The sequence below is a fragment of the Bos taurus genome, chromosome 25 (genome assembly GCF_002263795.3).
Source record: "Bos taurus isolate L1 Dominette 01449 registration number 42190680 breed Hereford chromosome 25, ARS-UCD2.0, whole genome shotgun sequence".
Classification (NCBI taxonomy): Eukaryota; Metazoa; Chordata; class Mammalia; order Artiodactyla; family Bovidae; genus Bos; species Bos taurus.
In genome coordinates, this window is record NC_037352.1 from 7,681,118 (window position 1) to 7,698,692 (window position 17,575).

The 17,575-nt window shown below is 58.6% G+C and overlaps 3 protein-coding genes across 9 annotated transcripts in view; 2 read left to right on the forward strand and 1 right to left on the reverse strand.

Annotated features, from left to right (window-relative positions):
• Window positions 1–3,458, forward strand: part of PMM2 (phosphomannomutase 2) — a 31,712-nt gene extending 28,254 nt beyond the window's left edge. The window contains exon 9 of one of the 3 annotated variants that reach the window (XM_059881248.1): window positions 3,223–3,458. In XM_059881248.1, the coding sequence (XP_059737231.1) occupies window positions 3,223–3,363 (141 nt within the window). In that variant the 3' untranslated portion in view covers window positions 3,364–3,458. 3 annotated transcript variants of the gene reach the window in all.
• ABAT (4-aminobutyrate aminotransferase) overlaps window positions 1–17,575 on the forward strand; it is a 235,783-nt gene that overhangs the window by 129,561 nt on the left and 88,647 nt on the right. The window lies entirely within an intron of this gene.
• On the reverse strand, window positions 3,912–17,074 carry CARHSP1 (calcium regulated heat stable protein 1). Of its 5 annotated transcripts, XM_010819071.4 has the most exons (5): window positions 17,032–17,074; window positions 13,502–13,707; window positions 8,888–9,052; window positions 8,103–8,225; window positions 3,912–6,072 (listed from the first exon to the last, which is right to left on the reverse strand). In XM_010819071.4, exons 3-5 carry the CDS (start codon window positions 9,043–9,045, stop codon window positions 5,910–5,912), a joined length of 444 nt encoding a protein of 147 aa, XP_010817373.1. In that variant the 5' UTR covers window positions 9,046–9,052; window positions 13,502–13,707; window positions 17,032–17,074; the 3' UTR covers window positions 3,912–5,909.

Here is a 17,575-nt window from a genome sequence, read left to right on the forward strand (position 1 = left end):
GGCCAGTCATGCATCTGTCAGGCCAGCCACACGCGTGGCCAGCGTCAGCTCAGAGATGGACCATGTCCATGGTCCCAGGAAGTTCAAGGGCAGCGCAGCTCTGGCCCGTCTGCCCTTCCCTGTGACCTGTTAGGAACATATGGGTGCGGTTAAAGCAAATCGATGGCTGTGAGATTCCTGTCACCCACTGTGCTGCTTTCTTGATAGAAAAATAAGCCTTAGACAGGTCTTTGGGAACATTGTGATTTCTTCCACAGGCATAATTACATGTTCCTAGCTGAAGGCAGTTCAAGGGAAGGTGAAAAACCCTTTCTTGGTAGCAACTGTACCAGGTTGTTCCTCTCCTGGAATGGTAGCTGCAGAGAGATGCTCCCAGTAAAACACGAGGTCCTCATTTCTCTGGTGGTCCCAGGCCGGGGTGGCAGGGGCCAAGGCCCAGGACAAACCAGGTGGCGCCTGCATCCGCCTCGTGTCTTCACAGGGCGGGAATGACCACGAGATCTTCACAGACCCCAGGACAGTGGGCTACACAGTGGCGGCGCCGGAGGACACGCGCAGGATCTGCGAGGAGCTCTTCTGCTGACCGGCCTGCACCCCATGGGAGGGGTTGCTCCCTGTGGGAGGGCTCCCCCCAGCCCACCCTGCAGTCCTCGCTACCATCCCCGCTGGGCAGGGGAATCGCCCTCCGTTTTCAGGGCCAGAGAAAAAGGCTTGTCAAGAACGGTTCCCAGGACTGCCTCCAGCAGAGAGTTACATCCCCACCCACCCCCACTCTACCCGATACGTGCAGTCACAGTGCCCCTGGGGGTTTTGTTTTTAAACTTCCCCATCATTCCAGAACAGTCCAGAGAGAATGAAATGAGTGAGCCTGGACCCTCCCTCTTCATGAGTCTCGTGGAAAATATAACAGATGTTCATGCTGGGACCCCCTGCATCAGCACTGGAAGGGGGCTCTCTTGATGAGAAAGGACAGGACGTTTATGATGAGGCCGACCCCAGCACAGACAGTTAAGACATTTCCAGAAATGAAGCCCATGAGTGTCTGCGCTGGCCCAGTGACCACTGACCCCTGGGACTTTGCACGTCACTCGCTGAGGACTCGGGGTAGCTCCATATCCACTGCACATTGAAGAGCCCGCTGGTTCCGGAGACATGGACGGTGCAACCAGCAGCCCCGCCGAGAACCGGCCCGCAGGCCGCCCGAGATGCTGCTCTGAGCCCCAGCCCCGCGAGTGCCGAGGCCTTCACACTTCACTCCTCAGGGATCAGGGCCTGAGCTGCTAACAGATCTGGAGCCCGGTCTTTGAATAATAAGCCCGCCCCCTCCCTCACTCCCTCACCCAGACTTGGACCCCAGGGCTGGAGCAGCTCTGTCAGGCCTCTAACCCAGTCTCCCCTCTCTCCTGCCTCCTGCAAGTTCCTGTGGCTGGAAGGACAGCAGCTCTGGCCCTCACCCAGAGCATGGACATGAGCTTTCCAAGAAAACGGTTCACACATCATTGTTCAGCTTTGGTCCCTCCAGACCGGGGTGGGGTCAGTCCAGGCGTGACCTCTGCTGGGGACTCTCAGACCTGAACCTGAATCTGGGGGTGGGGGAACTGGAGAGGGGTGTTCTGCCACCCCACTAGTTGGTCCCCACCAGGTGCCTTCATCACAGAGGAACCTGGTTCCGCCCTAGCCTCCCCTGAGCCCAGCTTGTCTTAGCCTGGAAGAGACAAGCAGCACCGGTCTGGAGGTCAGCCCCCACCGGCCCTGCCCGCAGTCACGTGCTAGGGTGACCGTTCTCAGTGGTCCCCAGGACTCAGCAGTCCTGGGGCATCTTTCCTGGCTGGATTTTAAATGATACTGTAATGATCTTTCAAAATGAAAAGTAGCAAATTAAAGTGATTTTATTGGTTCCTGTTTCTCATTCCGATTCCTGTTTTGTCCCTGGGTGGTTCAATGAGCCGGTGCCTACTCAGATTCTGGGGGAAAAGCTCAGCCCTTTGGGACCCGAGAGTCGCTCTTTTCGATGCAGTGGTTTCCACGATGTTGCAGGATGGTAACTGCAACTGGCGCAGACCCTTCATGCTTCTCTGTCCTCTGGGTTAGTACCCAGTGGGCCCTACAAGTCTCTGTAACTTCTTATGTCAGTTGAGTCTTAACCTTACTCAGACTGTCGCAACCCTTATAACTGAGGTGGAGGGTGTGCTGTTTCCCTGCCCTGCTTGGAGCTCCCCTGGGCAGGTCCCCAAGGCCGGCCCCACCCCCACCCTGCACTGTCAGAATTCCCTCAACCTGCTTCCCATTCTCCAGATGACCTCGGACCTCCCGCCATCCTTCTGCTTCTGTAGTCTTATCCCAGGTCCAGCCCAGCCCAAGCTCCCCCAGTTACGTCATCCATCTCTTCTTTATTTAGACATTCTCCCAGGTGGTTCAGATGGTAAAGAATCTGCCTGCAATTCAGGAGACCCAGGTTCTATCCCTGGGTCTGGAAGATCCCCTGGACAAGGGAATGGCTACTCATTCTAGTACTCTTGCTGGGAGAATCCCATGGACAGAGGAGCCTGGCAGGCTACGGTGCAAAGGATAGCATAGAGTTGGACGCGAGTGAGCATGGAGGCTCAGATGGGATATAGTCCCCACCACACACACAACTGAACTGACTTTTCATAAGAGCCTTGGAAGAGTGGGAGCCGCCGCTCACTTCATCATCCCCAGAAAATCCTGTGAGGCAGAGTGTGAACCCTGACAGGTGAGGGAAGTCCCTCCCTGCCTTCAAGGTTCCAGGACAGTAGACACTGTGGCAAGAGATGTAAACACAGTAGCTCAGTGTTGAGCAAAAGGGAAGCAGAGAGGTCACCCCAGGTCAGCCTGGGGCTGTTAAGAAAGCTTCCCGCCTCCCTCTGGCCCTTCCCCAGGCCCCACCCCACCCCTACCCCCAGCACTCTGGAAGCTGACCTGGGCTCGAGGGCATAGGAAACCTCAGGGGAAAGACCACACCAGCAGCTACCGGTGCCAGGAAGGCCCTTATGAACCTCGGTGAGGGGCTTGAACTTGATCCCAAGGGAGGGATCTGCGTGACAGGTCTGTCCAGCTCCCGGGCAGGGAGTGACTGGAGGCCCGGCCGAAGAACCAGTCGGGCAGACCGGGCAGACATCTGGGTGCGTCTGGGCAAGGCGAGGCAGCCTTGGCGGCCCAGATTCACTTCCTCTCCGGGGGCTTCTTTCCTCATCTCCCCAGGCAGGGTCCGCTCGGCTGGGACTCCACGGCTGGGACTCCACGTCTGCCCATCCGCCCGTTCTCCACAGACCCAAAAACCCCTTTCTGCAGCTCCTCCTGTCTCCTGCACCCTGGCTGCCACCGAACCCTCCCTCGTGCTAAATGCCGGCTCCAGCCTCTCCCTGAACGAGTTCGATGGGCTGGTCATAATTTTTCCTAATGTGCTCTGACAATCAATATGCTCTTACATTAAAGATGTTCGCCTGCGCACCACCCCAAAGTCATCACCTGCCTCTCGAGGGGCAGGGGGCCCAAGGAAGACCTTCCCAGCCTCTCCTGCCCCACTGCAATCCCCCCACCCACCCACATGCCCTTGGAAACCCCAAACCTGGGCCACCTCCCCTGTCAGCGCGTGCTCACACTGGAAACAGGGAAATGCATCAGCAGGGCACTTCACAGCTGGCCAACCAAGTGGCATTTTCTGTTGTCACGAAGCCATATCCCTTTGCTCAGCTCACCTACATGTGAGGGTACTGATTAGGGAACAAGGCATGGATGATCCCACTTTCTTACTCATCCCCCCCAAAAAAGACTTAATGTATCAGCCTCCTTTGGGGAGATGCACCCCCCCTTTCCCACCCACCCCCACCTGCTGACTTCAAGGAAGAACTCCCCGCAGCCAGATTCCACCTTGACACAGAACTCCAGACTCTCCAGCAAAACAGTTTATTGAGAAAGGTGCTGGTGAGAGGAAAGACCTGGAGTCAGGAATCCGGATTCTGTCCCCAGCTTGGTCGCCAACACCATCCATCCTCCTAGAGCCTCTGGGATAACTCAAGATTGTGCTTTGAGTGGGGAGGGGTCCCTTCCAGCCCTCACAACACAAAGTGAGAATGGAGTATTTACAAAGGAGTCTCCCAGCGAGAGGACCCACGTGTCACCTGGAGGAGCAGATCCGACTTCCAGCCCACTAGCAGGCTGATGGGGTCACGTGGAGCCCCAACCACGTACCGGGGTGAGGGCAAGGCAGCGAAGTCGCCTGAGGAAGCGGGTGGCAAAGACGCAGGCTCTCAACCTCAAGGATGGGTCTCTCAAGGATGAGTGACTTCACTCAAAGTGTGGTCCATACCCAACAGACAGGGGTCTCTGGGGGCCACCTGGGGACTGTCCAAGGCTGGAGGGGAGATGGCCACTGCGGACCAGCAGAAGGCAGAGTGGGGAAGACCCCTCAAGGGGGCACTGCAGGCCGGGAAAAAAGATCAGCTTCCTTAACTGTGACGTTTCACTGCGCACTTGTAACCAACACTTACTCGCCTACTTAAAAACAACTCCAGGGGTCATTTCGTGATGTATGGAAATATCAAATCGCTGTGTTGTGCACGGGGAACTAACATTGTGTTGTAAATCAGGCATACTTTAAAAAACACACACAACTCCATTGGTCCTCAGCAAAATAGCTCTGGCCTCCGACCCCCTCGCAGAAATTCAGATACACTGGATGAGGCCCCACTACCTTTCAAGGGCTCACGCCTCCCTGTATTGCCAAATGGACCCTTGACTACATATTTCATGGGTGTGGCCACATATTTCAAGATGTGTTAAATATGTTTTTCCCATATTTCCCAGCTATTTCTATTTTTAAATCACAACTAAAGCCGAACCAAGCCACACCAAAGGAAAGCCTTAAGGATCTGTTTACTGGAAATATCCACAAAGGTCTGCAATGTCAACAGTAAAGTGCAAACAGAACTGGCTCCGGTGAGAGCTTGAGTTCTTAAAGAAAAAAAAAAAATCCTAAGCAGTTCACACCAATTTTCCTGAAAACACCACCAAAGGCCTATTTCTCCTTCAACTTGTGACTTGGCCAGGCTCCCAGGAAGCAAACCACCTGCTCTTTTCTAGATGGATCCCGAGAAAGGTCCCTTTGGAAACAAAGACCCTCCCCCTCTCCACACTCCCCACCCCTCCCCTCCACCTCCCGGATGGGTGGCTGAGCCAGGATCTCTCAACCAGACAGACAGGCAGGACCAGGCTTCAAAGAGAACGAGGACTCGCCTCTGAGCACACGGCTGCCACATGGAGGACTTAGGGCTGCCAGACGCGCAGCTGTTTCACCTCCTGCTGCAGAGACACCAAGACCCCGCGTGCTCCCCGCCCCCAGCCCCTTGGAACAACCAGCTCAGAACCAGAAGTCTGCTCTGCCCAGGGCCAAGGAGAGGCTCACGCATGTGGGCGGAGGGCGGGGTGGTGCGCATGCTCCGGGTGAAAATTCTTCCTGGGAAATCACTCAGGGTCCATGTCACTACCCAGAGGACCAATCTGGGGGTTCTCAGCCTTCAATTCCGGGGCGGGGGCGGGGGGAGCGGTTGTGGGAGGGACTGCGGGCCAGGGAAGACGCCCGACCCGGCCCCTGGGCGGGGCTCAGACCCTCCACTCAGCCACCAGGGAGCGCCTCTCCTTTTTCAATGCTTTTAATGTTTTGATGAGGTGTTGGTTGCGGTGGTCGGAGGCTTGCTGGTGGCCGAGGGCACCCCCGTGCCTTCCCCTGTCTCCAACCCCTTCCTCCAGGAGACACTTGACAGGGACCACGCTCCCCCCCCTTTCAGATGCCCCATCTCAAGTGGCACAGTTGTCCTCTCTCGTCTGGTCCTGCCTCCTGCCCCGGGTGTCTCCCCAGAGCTGGGGAGCCAGGGTGCCTCCGGCCGCTCCTAGGAACTGACGACGTGGCCGGACCAGGTCTCGTGCTTGGTGCCCGGCGCCAGGTGGGTGATGACCACCTCCACGGCCTGCAGCTTCTCGTTCTTGGGCGGGATGGAGCACATCTTATAGGTGACCTCGTCGCCTTCCATGGGGACGTACTCCCCCTCCACGCTGCGGGGCGAGGAGAGACACTCAGGGCTGGCGCTGGGAGAAGCCGGGACACCGGCCCTGGGAGAGGAGCTGCCCTCCCACCCCTGCCCCTGGGGGAGGAGCTGCCCCCAACCCTGCCCCACCACCAGGCGGAGCCACTGGGGCCCTCGGTCGTGACTGAGGGTCCCCTGACCCAATCAGCTCCTTTCCCGGGACCTCTGCTGTGGAGACAGAGATGGAGCCCCGCCCCCAGGTATGCTCACAGGGCAGTTACACGTGGGCACCCTGGGGCTTATGGCTGGAAGAGCCAGGAGAGACAGTCTTGAGCCTGAGAATCAGAGTTGGGGGATGACTCCACGGGGGTTTCCTGAGCAGCAGCCACAACCCCTTGCCCGGTCCAGGAGTCCTGGAAACCAGGCTGCACCTCTGCTGTTCAGCTCCTCAGAATCCCATGGAGCCTTCCAGAAAGTCCTTTTCCCTCTTTTTCTACAGGACATGAGCCACCATCTCACCCGGGATGAAGAGGTCCCCATCTTGATGCCCCCTTGGCTTTACCCACTGCCCCCCACCCCCCAGGAGGAATATCCCCTTCGGATCCTGAAGGCCAAGTCCAGTGAGCTCTCCCCTGGGACTATAATATGGCCTTGATTGAAGAATCACATTGCAAATGGAGCTGCCCTCTTTGCTGTGGCCACCAGGAAGCTCAGGAGTAAAGGTGCAGCCCACTACTAGCAGTGAAACCAAATGGCATCTTTCTTCTCTGCCCCAACCCCCTGCTTTCCTTACTAATTTTTCTTGGCTCATTGTGTCTATCCTTGTCAACCACTATAACTCCTTCCAGAATAAGAGCCAATATAGATATGTATTTCTACATCCACGTATGATTCATATGTATGTCAAAAGGCGTTGCTTTAGCAGTGTCCTCGTGTCTACATTGTACAGGGGGTCTATGAAGACCAGGTGTGTAGGGATGTTGGAAGAGAGTAAGAAAGGGTAACTCTCCCATCTCAGCAGACATTTGCAAAAGGAGCCTAATTTCAAAACCTGGTTTCTACATATTGTCAGGCCTGCTGTGTGGGGTACTTTGCCTGCCACTGACAAAAAGATTGGGGTGGGGGTTGCTGAGGTCAAAGATGGGGACGGGGTAGGGGAGCCGATTAGGTCCCCACAAACCTGCAGGCTGCTTAGAAGACCAGAGGTGGAGGCCAGCCTGCAGGGCGCCCTCCAGCCCCAAGGCTGAGGATGTGTGGGCCCCACCCTGGGTGCCCCCCACCTCCTCTCCCTGCCAGGGTTTTCAGACACTCAGGAAGGAAGGATGTCAGTGAGCAAGAGGCAGTAGAGAGGGTCCAGCCCCACACTTCCTTCCTGGAGCAGAGTTCAGTCACCCCCCAGCCTCACCAGGGCAGGGCCCCCAGGGCGAGTGCAAGCACCCACCCCCAGGCCAAACACAGGCTCACAGGACTCCCAGGGACACCCAGGCCTGCCCGCCAGACACACACAGGCATTCAGACCCACCCCAAAGTGAAAGTGAAAGTCACTAAGTCATGTCCGACTCTTTGTGACCCCATGGACTACAATCCATGGAATTCTCCAGGCCAGAATACTGGAGTGGGTAGCCTTTCCCTTTTCCAGGGGATCTTCCTAACCCAGGGATCAAACCCAGGTCTCCCACATTGCAGGCAGATTCTTTACCAGCTGAGCCACCAGGGAAAGCCAAAGGAGGTTCTCACCTCACACGCACAGACACACAGAGACACGCACACACGCAGAAACACACACAGAGACACGTGCGCAGACATATGCACACACAGAGACACACACGTGTGCACACCCACAGACACACACACACACAGTCGCCTCCAGTGTCTCACACGCTGCCACCACCACGTACAGACTCACACCCTCAGCCCTGAACACTGTCACACAAGCCTGGCCCACACAACCTCATCACACTTGGCACCCACCCAGCAGAGTTCACACACTCCCCCTGCCTCCTCCAGGCCACGGCGCCCATCCTAGCCCCAGAGCACCCGGATCAGCTGCTGACTCACTCGGAGATATGCAGGAAGATGTCGGGGCCGCCGTCAGCCGGGGTGATGAAGCCGTGGCCCTTGGACCGACAGAAGCATTTGCAGACTCCTTTGTAGACCGGGCCCTGGGAAGCCCGCACCGTCCTGACAGAGAGTGTGGAGAGCATGAGGGGCCCCCACCAGCCCTCTAGGACAGCCCCCTGCTCTCAGGGCACACCCAGCTCTTCCCAGTTCCCACCCACAGCTGTGCCCCAGGGCATTCTGGGCAGGGCCGCCATGCACAGTTGTGCAGGTTACGCACTGCACAACTCTGGGAGCCACTCAGAGACCCTGGTGACAGTGACTCTCTGAATGATGCTGGCAAACTTTTCTCAGGCCTCAGTTTCCCTGTCTGAGCAAAATCCCCCTGAGCATCCCTCCCTCTGAAGGCTAACTTAACAACAGCCTCCACATGTTGGCCTGAGCTTTGCACCTGCCAGGCGCCATGTGGGTCTCCTGCAGCACAGTGGCCACCCTGCTACTGTCCCCGTTTTGCAGCTGATAAGGTCAAGGGCTCCCAGGGAAAAGGGACTGGTGTGTGGTTAAAGCCCGATGATCTAAGACCCCAGCGATTTCCTATCTCTGGCCACCCTCATCCCTCACCCACAGCTCACGACAGGCTCAAGGAGGGGCCTGGGGGCGGTGCGGTGCGGGGTTTACAAGGTGCCTGCCCAGCTTCTCACCATCATCCCCTTCCCAATCCACAAGTTTCCCATGTGATAGACAGGGACGCAGAGGCGACCTGTCCGGGGAAGCCCGAGACTCACGCTGAGAAGGTCCTGGTGCGGCGAGTAGGCAGTGGGCTCGGCACCACGTTGCCCCGAAGCGGGGACGGTGAGCGATCCCGGGCCTGTTGGGTGTCCAGCAGCCCAGTCGAGGACTGGTGGGTGGGGGGCTGGGATGGAGGAGGAGGCTCAGATGACATGGCTGACCTGGAGAGAGACGGGGGGCTCTCAGGGACTCACGCCTTGCTAGGGGGGCTCTCCAGATGCCTCCCCACGCTCACGCCAGACAGTGTGTCATCTGAGACTTGAATATTCCTCTGGCTGTGGAATGCAGGCTCCAGGCTCACTCGGCGTGGACGTCACCTACTCCAGAAACGTGCCCGCTCGTCCCAGTCGGGGCAGGCGCCTGGTCTGCGCTCCTGTTGCAGCCGTGTGCCTCCCTCTATGACAGCTCCTCACAAAAACGCCACGAGGACACTACTGGCCCCCCCTTTGTCCCCAGGACACACAGCACAGGCTCTGGCACACACAGCGTGCGTGCGAGCTAAGCTGCTTCAGTCATGCCCGACTCTTTGCAACCCTATGGACTATATAGCCCACCAGGCTCCTCTGTCCATGGGATTCCCCAGCAAGAATAATAGAGTGGGTAGCTATTCCCTTCTTCAAGGGATCTTCCTGACCCAGGGAACAAACTTGAGTCTCTTAGGTCTCCTGCATTAGCAGGCAGGTTCTTTACCACTAGCGCCACCCGGGAAGCCCTGGCACACTCAGGCACTTGGCAAATTCTTGAGAAAGAGAGGGAGGGAGAGAGAGAAAAAGGAAGGAGAGAGGGAGGGAGGCAGACAGGACACGCAGGAATGCTTCAGTGCCAACCACCTGGATGAGGACTCGGCCACTCATCAAACATTTCCCAACTCCTACTAAGTGCCGGGCACTATGGGGAAGGGGAAGCGAAAAAGGGACTCGCACTCAGTGCTCCTTCAGGAAACTCGGGGACACAAATCAAAAAGGGCTCGGACCCCAAGTCAAGTCCGCGTCCAGGAGGAACCCTGAGGGGGGCAGGGGGAGTGGGCAGGGGCATTTCAAAGGCAGCATCTCCAGCCACCAGGCCCCTGACTCAGATCCAGGCCTTAAAGTTCATTTCCACCCAGCCTGAGTCTCTGACTGCTGCTGAGAAATGGAATTCCCTCTGTGACCCCTAACACACATCAGACGCCAGGGGCAGACCCAGCTGGAGAGAGAGGATCTACATTCCTGTCTTGAGAGCAGCACATGGCCACTGTACCCAACTTGCTGGTGGCCTTGGCTCAAGGCCATGAAGAAAGAGCCAAAGCCCAAGACCCAAAGGGCCTTGGCTGAGTCCCTTCGGCTGTCTGGGATCAACTGTGCACATCGGTGCAGCTGGGTGGGCGTCATGCAGCACCTGCTCAGGGCTGGTGTCGGGGATTCAGGTGGGGCAGGTGCGGGCCCCCCCGGCCCCAGGATGGAGAGGAGCCTGACTAGATATCATCCCCCTTCATTCCCAGGATGTCACCTCCCCCCGCCATTCACAGGGAGTGGTGGGGCAGGAGCTGCTCTGCTGGGTTCTGAGAGGTTCACACAAGGTTTTCATATTTAAAGCACGAGCTATCTTTTAAACATCCCAGAGGTTTGCCCCCCTCCCCCAGGCAACGTTTCCAGCTAGGTTTGAGAAATCTAGCAGCTCTGACAACCAGAGCCTCCAGCCCACCTCCCTACCACCACCCCCATCCCCCGCCACTGCCCTGGCTTTCCTGGTCTGCAGGCATTTATGTGGCCCAGAGCACCAGCTTTCAATCTGCATCGCCCAGCAATGCCCCTCTGCCCCCAACCCAAACTGCCTGAGAGCCAGGCCTGATTCCTCAGGGGACAGGCCCACCTCTGCCCCCCAAGAGGACAAACTGACTGGCTCCCTCCATGTGGCCCCGAAGCCCCCTACACACTCCCCTTTCAGGACTCAGCTCCGTCTGGCTGGGAGGGGAGACAGCCAGCTGGCTCCCTGGAGGAAGCGACATAGTACCTCCTGACCCTTCTCTCAGCTGCGCCCGCGGCCAGGGAGGACCGCGAGTCCCGGGAGCCCCCACCTCAGAAAGGCCCCGGCAGCTTGGGGTCAAGGCTCCAGCATGACCCACCAGCACAGGTCATAGAGTCCTAGAATGTTCCAATGCCTGGGGTTCTGGGAAGGGGGCCGGTTCAGAAAAAGGGAGGGCCCCACACCCAGGACAGCCGGTAGGAACCACTGAAACCTGAGGACACCAGGGTGAGGGGGGAACAGCCCTCCCCACTCCCACCCAAAATCTCCCTCTTTCCCCTGCTGTCAGGAACCTCTGACTTTAAATCCCACCCTTCCAGCTCTTGGGCAAGTTACTTGACCTCTCTGGACCTTGGTTTCTGTATCTGGAACCTGGAGATTTTTTTTAACAGTCCTGACTTTACACCAGCGTCAGTAAGTTGAAATGACATAATACATGTTTTAAGCATTCTGCACACCCTCCACCCAGTACGAGTGAGCATTTAAGGATCAGCTACAATTGTTGTTATAACCGTAATCATAAAGTCATTCAACAAACATGCGCCTGATGGCAGGCCCTGTTTTTAGGCAGTAGAGACTCAGACAGCAGGGCTTCCCTGGTGGTCCAGTAGTTAAGAATCCACCTGCCAGGGCAGGGGACACAGGTTCAATCCCTGGTCTGGGAAGATTCCACATGCTGTGGGGCAACTAAGCCCACGAGTCACAACTACTGAGTCCATGCTCGGCAACAAGAGAAGCCAACGCGACAAGAAGCCCGTGCACTACAAGTTAGACCCAGCAAAGCCAAAAACAGTAAGCAAACAAACAAGAGTGGGCCATTTGTAAAACAGGGGCAGGTTCTCCCAGTGTGGAAACAGCCTGTGCAAAGACCCTGAGGTTGGCAGGGGCAGGTGTGACTAAAGGCCAGCAAGGAGACTGGGGGTTGGGGGATCGCTGGGGAAGGAAGGGTGAGAGGCAGGAGATGGGTGGGTGGAGGGGCAGGCCAGCTCAGGAATTAGGGCATCATCGTCATCCCCACGGGTCTCCACTCTTCTTGCTCATGTCCATCCATCTGACTGTTCCCCCCTCCCCACCTCCCTGTAAAGCAGGTCTCAGCTGGGGCCCCCTTCTCTCTCCTCCCCAGCCCCTTTGACTCTCCCAGGACACCCAGTCCTGCAGAGATTCCAATGGAAGCCCCCGGCTTGGGGACAGAGCAGGGTCCCCCTGACCAGCCTCAGGACCGGGAGCCCCCACTGGCGTTCACGTGCACCGTGAGCTGGGCGCCCTGCACAGTTGTGCTGCAGGTCCGGGCTGCGCGCATGCGCACTTGGCCATGGGAGAAAACGAGGCACGGAGGACTGCAGAGCCTCCGGGAGAGAGTCGGGGAAGGGAGCAAGGGCTTCAACCACCACCCTGCCCGCGCCTCCAGAGGGTCATCCGTGCAGAGCACAGCTGAAGCCGGGGTAGACCTGGACGGGAGCCAGCCACCCCCACCGGCCTGCGGGGGTGGGGGGCAGGGACAGGGAGGAGTGAAGGGCCTCTGTGTGGGAAAGCCTGGGTTAAAGTCCAGCTATAAGGAAACCAGCTCGTGGAGCGGGGAGCCAGTCACCCAGAAGCCGGCTCTGGGGTCGGCTGCGGCCCCCCCCCAAACACAGATGGGGGCGCTGGGTGTGCAGCACCCCCCCACTCTCACACTTCCAACCAGCAACTGCTCTCCCAGTAACGCCAGCGGGGGGCCTTGAAGCTGACCCTGGAGGAGGCAGGGCCCACCCTCTGCCACTAGCCCCTGCTCCGGGACCTCTCACCTCCCTACAGCTTCATCAACTCCCTACAGCTGCAGGCAGTCTGCAGAGGGTTGCCTGAGACTGAGGCTCTAGGCCAGACCTGAGATGGGCTTCAGGCTTGCAGCAAATTCAGACCAGGTGTCATGCCCAAGGCCTGTTACGGCTGCTGAGCTGTGTGCACACATTTCTGCATGAGTGCATGCACATGTGTATATGTGTGTGGCTGTGTGTGTGGTGCACGTGTATGTGTACATATGCATGTGTGTGAAGCCAGGCACACAAGTGCCTGCATACATGTGAACACCAATGGACTGGGCAAGGAAGGGTGCAGGGAGCCACCCAGCCCCCAACACCAGCAAGGCCTTTACCCTGGGAAAGGGCAGGAAGGGGGCCTCAGCCCAAAATAGCCTGGGAATTTCCCACAGGCCTATGGGTCCTCCAGGAAGGTTCACAGAGCTCAGCTGGGCACCAGGCTCTGGTCTTCCCAGCCCCTCTTCCACCAACCCACACATCCAGGGACTGGAGACCTACCCAGTCCTGCAGAGCCCCTGCCATCCTGCCCTCTGGGCCTCAAGCCCCACCAGTCATATCAAGGGCAAGTCTGAAGCTTCCCTGGTGGCTCAGTGGATAAGAATCCGCCTGCCAATACAGGAGACACAGGTTCGATCCCTGGTCCAGAGGAGCAACTAAGCCCGTGTGCCAAAACTATTTAGCCTGTGCTCTAGAGCCCAGGAGCCACAACCTCTGAAGCCCCAGTCCCCGAGAGCCTGTGCTCCACAACAAGAGAAGCTAAGCGACAATGAGAATTCCTTGCACCACAACCAAAGAGTAGCCCCCTCTCACCTCAATGAGAGAAAAGCCCGCGCAGCAACAAAGACACAACACAGCCAAAATAAAATAAATAAATAAGGACAAGTCTGTCTTAAGCCATGTAACCGGTTGGTGACTCCAGGAAGGGATCCTTGGCAGTGCTATCAGTCATTTACACTTTAGTGAGACGTTTGCAGTTCATTTCACAAGGCTCCTCCATTCTTGGTAGCTTTCAGGCCCTGGAGGGCAGAAAGATAGGGGTGGGAGAAAGAACTGAGCTTCTTTCTCAGCCTGGCAGCAAAGCTAGATCCCATCAAGCCTACTCTGAAAAATGGGGTGTGGAGCCTTCCCTGGGTTTCTGGATGGGGGAGGCCAGGGCAGGGTACCATGTTCAGATACCTCCTAGCCAGGAGGCCAGGCCCCTGCCGGCAGGTGGGAATGAGTTCCACCCACACGATGGATAGGAACAGCACAGAACACTTTCTTAAGACAGGTATGGGGTCCCACATTCTGCATTTCTAAGGAGCTCCCACCAGCAAGGCAAGACTGACATGGAGTAGTACTGGTTATGGGGTTACTGGCCCGGCCCACCTCTCAGCCTGCATAAGAGGGCCACCAGATGAGTCACAAAGTCACCCTAGTCCACCCAGGTGCCTCACCTGTAAACTGAGGAAGAGACGCCGCCCTTGCCCTCTCCACCTCCGGCGCAACTGAGGCCCAACCCCGCAGATTGGGGGCACTTGGGCCGAACGGGTCAGTAGGACAGCGGGGTCCCAGGAAACAGGAAGAGGTTCACGAAAAGAGCCCCGAAGTGGGCCTGGGCTGCACTGCCCTCCGCTGCGCTGGGGAGAGCGGGGCTCAGATCGGGGAGAGAGGGGTCAGGGGGCAGGGGGAAAGAGAGAAGGGGAGGAGAGGGGCCAGTGGGCGGGGACAAGGCGAGGGGCGGGGCGAGGTGCCAGAAAGGGCGTGGCCAGGTAGAGGGGCAGGGCTCGGGGCAGGAAGGGCGTGGCCAGGGAGGGGCGGGGCTCGTGGAAGGGGAGGGGCGGTGCCAGGGAGAGGGGAGAGGCTCGGGGCCAGGAAGGGCGGGGCCAGGGAGAGTGGCAGTGCCTGGGAGAGGGGCGAGGACTTGGGAGGGGGGAGTGGAGCCTGGCAACGGGAGGTGGGAGGGGTCGAGGGGAGGTCAGGGGTCGAGGGGAGTTGGGGCGATGGAATCAGGGGAGGGAGCGCGAGGGAGAGGCGGCCTGGCTGGAGCTGGCCGCGCCCGCAGCAGAGAGAAATACGAACACGGCACCGAGGTGCATCTGAGATGTCCGTGCATCTCAGTGGGGGTGGAGGTGGGGGGCAAGCCCAGCTGGGAACTGTTCGGCCGCCCGAGAGTGCTGGGAAGAGGCCGGAAACCCGAGGACTAGCGACCGGGAAGCCAAGGCGCCCTCCGGCACAGGCCCGCCGTTAGCGTGCCCGGCACGGCCCGGCCCGGCCCGGCCCACGGCCTGGGAGGCGCCCAAGCCCCTGTGGGTAACTCGAGGCCGATTCTGCATCCCCATCCCATCGCCCCCACTTCCAGCCTTCCTGTATTCCATCTTCGCCTCCATCCAGGGCTTCGATCAGACCTGAGTCTCAGGCCTAATTGTGCTCTTCGCTCCCTCTGTGACCCCCCCTGGCAAGCGACCTCCCCCGTTCCTGGCCTCAGTCTCCCCATCTGTCAAATGGGACGGTCCTGGTGTAGCCTCCCAGCCTGGCGGACGGAGGGTGTTGTATAGGAGGGTGCCAGATACAAAGGCTTCAGGCAACAATAGTCGAGCCGCTAATGGTAGCACTGCCAGGTTCCCGCCGTCTAGAATAATCCCTCCCACGTCCGTCTCTGCTGATGGGACACAAACCGAATGCCCTGAATGCCCTGACTTTGCCACTCGGTGAGACAAAGACCGTTACCCTCCCGAGAGGGCCTCCCTCTTCCCTCAGAGCCCGGCGATGGGCCTGGCCCAGCTTTTCCCGAGCTTTTCTCGGGGCCGGGCTTCGCGATACTACAGGCCCTGTTTCTGCTCTGTTGGGGCTCCGGAGGGTGATAAAGACCACAGCATTAAGAACCCACGGCCATCAAGGCTGCCCGGGAAAGGCGAGCATAGAGGGGGTTTGGAGAAGGTCCCTGGCCCCGAGGAAGGGGCGCCTGCTTCAAGCCCTACAGGGGCCATGGGGAAGTCATTCCTGGCAGAGGAGTCCGCAGGGACACAGGCTCAGTGACAAGGAGGGAGGGCGGGTGCCAGAAAAGGGCTGGGACGGTCTGGCTGGGGGAGGGAGATAACAGAAAACTCTGGTGAAGAGTTTGGGACTGAAACGACAACGAGGACATCAATAGGCGATTTTAAGCCTGGGGTTGATTTGAACCTGTTTTTACAAGTTCCCCCTGCGTTCAGGGTAGAGAAAAATATTGGAGGGGCAAGACTGGGAACGAAGAGACCAAGAAATATATATATATATATATATATATATATATATATATATATATATATATATTTTTTTTTTTTTTTTTTAAAGCAAGTGAAAAATGTAACAGTAGCTAAAGCTCTCCCACCGCAGTCCTGGGTCAGCCATCTCCTTTTATTCTCACACACCCCGTTACGGTAGGGAAACTTACATCCCCAGCCTACAGATGAGGAAACTGAGGCTAAGAGAAGCCCTCTATGTTGCAGTGAGACCCTCCTGCCTGTGGGAACAGAGATCGTGCCTGGAGGGGGCTGAAATCCGGCCCCCCACCCTACTCCCAATACATACATCCACTCCAACCCCAGATAAGCTGTTGGGGGCTTCCTTTTTAGAAATCAAAACAAAAAACCGTTGCATTTCCGGCCTGAAAACTTGGGCTGCCAAAGAGGCCGGCAGGGAGGGAGCCCGTGGGCGCGAGTGAAGTTTCTCTGCACAGCCCCGGGGGCCCCCCCATCCAGACGCAAACACCCCGGGTGAGCGCCCGGCGACTCCTCCTCCCTAGAGGCGGCCAATCGCACGGCGCCAGGATGTCCCCCCTCCCTCCCCAACCTCCTCGCCAGGCCTGGCAGCGGTCCCACCGCCGAGCCCGCAGCTGGCGCGGCCAGGCCTGGCTGGGGGCTGGCTCCACCTCCCCGAGCGGCGCCCCCGCCCCGCGCGCCTCGCCCCAGCGCCTCGCGAGTCACCCCATCTAGCTCCATCCAGCGAAAGCAAGGGGAGGGGTGGGGGTGGGGGCGCGGGAGGAGGAGAATAGGGTTTTTTTTTTCTGCACCAAGAAAACAGGTGGCCAGGCGGGAAATGCAACCAGACGTCCGCCCGAAATCCCGCGGGCTGCTGCCACACCCACCATCCTCCAGGCAGGGATGAGTAACCCGCGCTGCCCAAACAGGCCACTGCCGCCCGGCCATTTCCGAGGGGCCCAGAGACCCAGCCGGAGAGCTGGAAGACCCTCCAGAGTGGGGGTGAATGGGGGGCAGCGGGGGCAGAAGAGGCCGAGGTCCCATGCCCGAGGATCTTGGGCCTCCATCGGGGCGAGGGCACCCCCACCACGCCCTTCTGGGGTCCCCAGAGAAGCTCCCTACCTGGCTATCCGCTCCGCTCCACCAGGCGCTCAGCTCCAACTGCGGGGAACCGAGCTGGGGAGGGGGCGTGGTTGGCGGGGCGGGCTTGCCGCGCCCCGGCCCCTGACCCCGCCCCCGGGAGCTCTCGGCCAATGGGGCCGAGGCCTCGAGGAGGGGCGGGGCGGGCGGGACCAGTCCCTACGGGACCTTTGTGTCCGCGCGCGGGACTGGCGGGAGCGCGGGGCGCATGGCCTGGGGCGGGTGGGTAGGGGGTGGCCCGGGCTCTCGTCTGTGCTGCACAGCCCCGGCCGGAAGTCTCCCGAGAAAAAAGGAGAGCATCTGGTCGTCGCGCCCGAGCGAGTCCCTCCCCGAGCCGAGGGCGTCGGATTTGGTCCCCGACCTGACCTTCGCTCTAGAATCCTGATGGGCCCCGGGAACCTCCTCCGTTTTAGCAGAAAGAAAAAGATACAGGTATGAAGAGAAGAGATGAAGAGAGTGGCCGAAGGGAGAAAAAGCAAACCAAAAAAAAATGCAAAGAAAGAACAACAACGAAACTGGGAGAACT